General features: G+C 32.4%; 1 protein-coding gene across 3 annotated transcripts; it reads left to right on the top strand.

The window, feature by feature from the left end:
- On the top strand, nt 1-6,917 carry LOC109812967 (metal transporter Nramp1). 3 transcript variants are annotated; one of them, XM_029274303.2, is made up of 14 exons: nt 1-253; nt 504-642; nt 1,625-1,703; nt 1,809-1,849; nt 1,920-1,998; nt 2,080-2,184; nt 2,803-2,912; nt 3,172-3,353; nt 3,447-3,516; nt 4,310-4,483; nt 4,625-4,729; nt 5,178-5,309; nt 5,929-6,024; nt 6,206-6,917. In XM_029274303.2, exons 2-14 carry the CDS (start codon nt 523-525, stop codon nt 6,545-6,547), a joined length of 1,635 nt encoding a protein of 544 aa, XP_029130136.2. In that variant the 5' UTR covers nt 1-253; nt 504-522; the 3' UTR covers nt 6,548-6,917. The 3 variants fall into 3 exon arrangements, with proteins under 3 accessions (XP_029130136.2, XP_020232646.2, XP_020232645.2); XM_020377057.3 differs by having other exon boundaries at nt 2-257; XM_020377056.3 differs by lacking the exon at nt 1-253 and adding an exon at nt 269-410.
- The last annotated feature ends 290 nt before the right edge of the window (nt 6,918-7,207 follow it).

Below are 7,207 nucleotides of genomic sequence, written 5' to 3' on the forward strand. Positions count from 1 at the left end.
AATTCCCTAATATGCTTGGTACATTCGTGGACAGTGTCAAAGTAGCAGCCAGAAGAGGTTGTTGCTATTTGCTAAGTTGATAATTAGTCATAAAGAAAGAGTTTAGTATTGCAAAAGGTGGACGGTGTACGCAATCATTCTATCGTTTTAACCACACTCTCTTTTCCGTTATGCATACAATTCATTGCGCTTTCAGTTTCCATGTGATTCCCATTCTTCCATTAATTTCCATTTCCACCGACCAAACTTCGTAGTAAGTAAGTAACTACATTCTCTTATTGCTTCTCACCTCTTCATGTTTCATTCGTCTTATATTCTTCTTCACAAACTTTATTAATGTTGAAGACTCATCCTGAGATTATATTTTATTGATAAATACCCTTTTCAAGTTTCATCTCTTATTTATGCTAGTGAGCATTTCTTATGCTCTCACTTAGTTTTAATAATTTTTGGCTTATTAAAAAAACATATCCAAGATTTTTCTTTTTTTGTTTTCTCCTCAGTTTTGAGTGCAGATAGAATATGACTGTGACAAGTTCATCTTCTGGGCAACCTCAATTCATTGCCAGCACCGGTAACCGGAGTTTGTCGAATGCGCCGTTGATTGAAAACTCAGATACTGATCAAATTGTTGTACCTGATGTGAGTTTGGTTTTACAATATTCAATCTAATGTTATTGGTTAACTTTGCATGATGTTCTTGTTTGCTTTATGGATTTGTAATATTGTGTGGGACATGGACGAATTTTACTTTATGTTTGAGATTAAGATTTATTATTTCGGAGTGGGATGCTTTATTCTCTGTTTATATGCTAATGATAAAGTGAATCTTCATTTTTTAGTTTTATTGATTTGCATGTACTCATAAGATGCTGAAAATATGACATTGTAATTGGAAAGAGATAAAGGAGAGACAAAGTAGGCATTTGATTTGACTTCGTAAAATTAATTTAAGAGGAACCCGTCAATTTGCAGAATTAATTATGATTTTCTTTTAATTTTCTCATAAAACTATAAAAAGAATGTGGTCATTTTTCCAAAATAAACAATACTATTGTATTATTGTGTCGTGTAGGACTAAAATTAAAATGAACACATGAGCTGACCAAGCGACCCTAAAATTTGCATAAAATAATATGACATAAAATGTACTTTAAATTTATCTGTTTTTGTTTGGTCCTGGTGTTGTATATAGTAGCGTCCATCTTTTTTATTTTCTCTTTCCAAGGATCTTAAAACACAACAGACATGTTTGGTTACTTATTCGAAGCTACCCGTTCTAACTACACACATGTTTGAATTTTCATTTCAAATAATTTTTCGAACACTCTACTGTGTTAGGAAAACATGCTCTTAGTAAACTCTCAAATAATTATCAGAAAAAATCTAAAGACAAAGACTACTAAAACTTATGTTTTAGATTTATTAATGAAAAAGTTACTTATATTTAATTTTTATAAAGTAAAAAAAATTACATATATTGACAAAAAGACATCATACGTACATAGAAAGAGACTTGATCTATATCTTTCTTATTCAAAACTCAAAATCTTCTTTTGGCTTATTTGACTGAAGTTTGCCTAGTATTAATTATTTATAAATAATGTATGTTTGTATTTTGCAGAGTAAAAGCTGGAAAAACTTATTTGCATACGTGGGGCCTGGATTTCTTGTTTCCATTGCATATATCGACCCAGGAAACTGTATGATCAATTATTCATCGCTTTCTTCTCAAATAAATTCCTGACATTAACACACATATAGATATATTATATATATGCTTATTGTATTTTTACAATGACTTGCAGTTGAGACAGATCTTCAATCAGGGGCACAATATAAATATGAGGTATGTAATATGGTATACATATATATATATATATTTCATGCAATATCATACTTATACACCTATTTTTCAGTTACTTTGGATCATATTGGTGGCCTCATGCGCTGCTCTTCTAATTCAAACAATGGCTGCTAATCTTGGAGTTGTCACAGGTACTTCACTCAATAATTTGATGCTAACTTTATGTCCTTCTTTGCAATCAATGTTTTCAAAATTCAATTTTCTGCTTTCAGGAATGCACCTTGCAGAGCATTGTAGAAATGAATATTCTCGGGTGCCCAACTTTATCCTTTGGGTTATTGCTGAAATTGCCGTAGTAGCCTGTGACATCCCTGAAGGTATGGTATAGAGGTGGATTTAGCTTTTTGGAACTGTTGCTACTTATTTATACATGCATGTAAATGTTACATGTCATAATCATTGGTTTCTAATGTTGATCTTATTTGGCTGCCAAGGATGCTTTTGGAATATACAACAAACATGACAAATGAAAACATATACAATAACCATGACATTGAATAAATTCAACAAGTTCTTTTTCCCCCCATTACGAGCTGCATATAGTAGTCTACTTAATAAAAAAATTTGACCAGTTCAAAGTTATAAGTAATATGAGTGGCTGTTGACGACAACAATGAAAGTCAACACATAATGTACCATATGTTGTGTACCAAGAATTCGCATACATATACACATGTCTTCACATTAGAGAAATATTGTCTACTTTAGATCTAAACCTTCACGGTTTTGTTTTTGGACATCATTTAAAATACCTCTTTTCAATGGAGACATCTGTGTGAATATAAACTCATGTTTATCTTTTTGTGTGAATGATATAAAACTTTGCTTGCATCCCAACATAATAAGTTCTAAAATACAAACCACAAGTTTCCCTTTATTTGGGTTCCTTTTTAACTTTTAATTATTTTTATCTTGACTCTGTTGTACGTATGCAGTAATTGGGACAGCCTTTGCATTGAACATGCTCTTCAACATACCTGTTTGGATAGGTGTTCTTCTGACAGGACTCAGTACATTGATCCTCTTAGCATTACAACAATATGGGGTAGTTTTCTTTATTCTATACAACCTCTCTTCTCATTGAAAGTTTATTACGTGATCCTAGACTGCATAATGATCGATTGAAACTATGGACACTTGACGGTCTTTGTCTTCCTAGTAGTTAATTGAAATCATACTATGGTTTGATATAATATAATATAATACATAAAAATTATTACATCCTGAACAAATTAATGGTTGACATTGCAAGTTTCATTAGGTTAATATTTATATGACTTTTTTTTTGTGTTGTTATTAAACAGGTTAGGAAACTCGAATTCTTCATTGCATTTCTAGTATTTACAATTGCTGCTTGCTTTATGGTAGAGCTTGGATACGCAAAACCGGTGGCCAAAGAAGTTGTGACGGGTCTTTTTGTTCCAAAACTTGAAGGACATGGTGCCACTGGTCTTGCAATTTCACTCCTTGGGGCAATGGTTATGCCGTGGGTTCCTCGTGTCTTCTCCAACCATTTCTTTCTGTGTCCCTTAATAATGTGATCTAATCCTATATATGTTTCTTTATGCATTTGCTTCAGGCACAATCTCTTCCTCCACTCAGCATTGGTGCTTTCCAGGAAAATACCTCGATCAGCTAGTGGAATCAAAGTAAACATTTTATCTCTTGTATGCATGTGCGAAAATTCGTTTCTAGTTATAATCTTATTCCAGTGGTGTTGGTCTATTTAAAATATTGATATTAAATCAAAGGAAAAAACTAAGTCTCTAAGATAAATAAGGCATAACTTTCATCTTATAAGCTGATTTTGTAATATTAAATTAAATTTAAATTTACATTCTTAATATAATATAAGACTCTATTCTAAATAGAAGCCCACATCTTGATTTTATCGTAAATTAATCATTAATTGTCAATTTTAAAATATTATATAGAAGATATCCGTGAATAAAAAAAATTCATTTAAAAGGGAAACACTCTTTGCAATTTGAGATTTTAGCCTGGTTAATTTTTGTCATTTTATTGGAGTTGTAGAGTTCTTCTGATGAGAATTTCGATGTGAGCCCAAAGTATAACATGCCCTTACATCATCCCAGCAGCTTTAGTCCAAACAACAAGAGAAGACATGTTAGATAATAAAAGTCGGTGACCAAAACAAAAAATGACACAAAAATCCAAATGTTCAAATAATGATTTTGTTAATTACTCACAAGCCTTTCTTTATTGTTTTCAAAACAAGTTTCTTCACGAATACATCATTAAGCTTTATAATGGCATTTGGTTTTTAAAGGAAAAATGTTGTTCGAATAGTGAAACCCATAGTTTTTACCTTTTCATTGTTCGGTAAGAGAGTATTGTGAAAGCGTAAGCTTATTGGAAATTGAATTATTCTTGGAAGGTCTTGTTAAATCTTTTTAATTTTTTTTATTTTTGCTTTCACAGGAAGCTTGCAGATTTTACATGATAGAAAGTGCCTTTGCTCTCGCGGTGGCCTTCCTCATAAATATTTCTGTTATTTCAGTAAGTGGTGCAGTTTGCAATTCTTCAAACTTAAGTGCTGAAGATCAGAATAACTGTCAGGATTTGGATTTGAACAAAGCCTCCTTTTTATTAAGAGTATGTGACACTACCATGTCTTATTATTATTCCTATGTGACAAAATTGAATGTGCCTATTTCTTGAACTTCAAATATCATTTTTGTTTGAAAGTGAGTTAATAAAATCATTGATGATAAATTTGATATGGGTGACACTCAGAATGTCTTGGGCAAATGGAATTCAAAACTATTTGCAATTGCTTTACTTGCCTCTGGTCAAAGTTCTACTATAACAGGAACATATGCAGGGCAATACGTCATGCAGGTATACTTATTTATTTATTTAATATTTAATATATATTTTTTTTGCATAAAAGGAGTACTTTTGGCCATCTTTTTCACTATAATGAATCCATTGTTTAGTTTATATGAAGTATTCCAACCATATGATAACCCACAATAACTGCATGCATAACATTTTGTGATTTGAGTTTTCTATTTAAGAGGGAGCAGTTATGATTCTTTAAACTAAATTATGGTGGCAAAGTAAGAAATCAACCATATTTGTATATTAATATTCAATTATGAACCAATCTTATTGTTTAAGAGCTTTAATGGTAGTGATGGATATCCCAAACAAGCTTTGAGATAAACAATAATAAAAATTTCTTTAATTCACCTGGATTGTGATCACTCTCAGTATTGTTCATCTTAGGTCATTTCTACTCTGCAGTTTGCATTTCCCTATAATTACTATCTTATTCTTATTTCAGGGATTTCTTGATTTTCGACTGAAGTCATGGATTCGGAATCTACTAACTCGTTGTATAGCCATTGTTCCTAGTTTGATTGTTGCACTCATTGGTGGCTCTGCTGGAGCTGGGAAGCTCATCATAATTGCATCAGTAAGAAATACCTTGCAACTAGGTTCTCTCTACTTTTTTAACCATATCTTATATATTATCTATGCTTTTCACAAGAATTTTTCTGGTACTAGGATCAATAAGTTGTTCAAATTGTCATAAGTTCCTAGAAGATTCTCGTATATTTGTATAAGGGTTAAATATACTTCTAGTACTTCTATCATACACAAGATGGATCAATTGTAGAAAAATGGAAACATTGTGTTTGGACATGCTCAAAATTTAAGAGATGTAACAACTCTGGTCAGCAACTAAGCATAACTGCATTGGTGGATATAAGTAGGACTGTAGGACCAGTCATGCCGTTGCATACGGTTACTGTGCAGAAATGCACCATTTTTGCTATTGAAAACAATCTTCCATACATGGCGTCAATTAATAGTTCCTGTCGGACTGTGTATTGTTTATACATATTGTGCATCATATGCAGTTATCCACCACCTTGTGCTATTGTGATCAATTTTGTATACATGACTTCATTATGCAATTCCTGTCAGATTGTATATTATTAAATCTTATGTATAATACAATTGACCTTCTGAGATTATCTTTTGGGCTATGCTTTAGTTTGTGCTGAAGTCCTTCTATGTCTGCTAATCAGATGATCTTATCATTTGAGCTTCCGTTTGCTTTGATTCCGCTACTCAAGTTCACTAGCAGCAAAACCAAGATGGGAGAACATGTCAACTCAATCACGGTAATTTTTTGGTTACATGAAAATTGAAACCTGTTAACACATTAAATTGGTTACCAACTTCACAAATGTTGCCAAAATGTTTAGAATCATCATCTGACACATGTTGCTTCATGCTACAAAGTTGCATGTCAAAAAAACTGTTTGTCTCATACAGGATTTTCTATAAATACTTGAATTGCAGATTTCGGCTGTTACTTGGATCATTGGTTCCCTCATCATGGGCATAAACATATACTATTTATTGACTAGCTTTGTCAAGTTGCTTCTTCATGTCCACCTAAAAATTGTTACTAAGGTGTTTCTCGGGATTTTGGGAATTTCTGGTGTGGCAATATATATGGGAGGCATTGCATATCTAGTGTTTCGCAAAAATAAAAAGGTTACACACATTTTGGCATTTAGTACACAAGAAGATCAGCATGTAGAAAATGAACAAGGCAATATATCAATGTATCATCTCCCAAGAGAAGACATAGTAAGCATGCAATTGCCTGAAAAAAGTAGTGCTGCAGAAATTGATTGAGAAATATCTTAGTAAGGTAGATTAGCTAGATAGAGTCCTAGTCAAGGATACAAATAAGATCCCATTTTATGTTTGTTAATTTATAGAAATTGAATATATGTAAAAGTTAACATTGCCTGGTGCAAATTAAGTACCAAGCACATCACCTTACAAATATGTATAAAGTGACAGAATCAGTGTGTGAATATAGAAAATAGGATTGGGGTGGGATCAATTGTAATGAGATGGTGAAAACTATGCAACTATGAGGTGATGTGTATCTATGTGTGGATAACATAATTCTGTAGAAGAGAAGGATCTCTTTGGACTATTGATGAGAAGTGCTTCTGGTGTCACTTGGCCAGAATTGCTAAAGCTTTTGATTTATACATTTAATGCTTATCTTAAGACAATCTTTCTCTCGAAATATGAGAAGGCTTTTGTCACTACTCACTAGTTATACCACATTGTTCATAATCAATAGAAAAGTACCATCATCCTTGTAACTTTGGCACGTGGATCCTCTCCAATCATATTTCTCTGCAATTACTGTTCTACAAAATCTTAACCATTTATTGGTTAGTCTAACAGTAATCAGAGAAGGGAGAAAATGTGGGTGATTGGAACTTTGTAATGCTTCGTTTATTATGACGGTGTTTAGAAGAGTTTATGGAGAATTTG

The sequence above is a fragment of the Cajanus cajan genome, chromosome 5, assembly GCF_000230855.2.
Source record: "Cajanus cajan strain Asha chromosome 5, NIPB_CcT2T_4, whole genome shotgun sequence".
NCBI classification, from domain to species: Eukaryota; Viridiplantae; Streptophyta; class Magnoliopsida; order Fabales; family Fabaceae; genus Cajanus; species Cajanus cajan.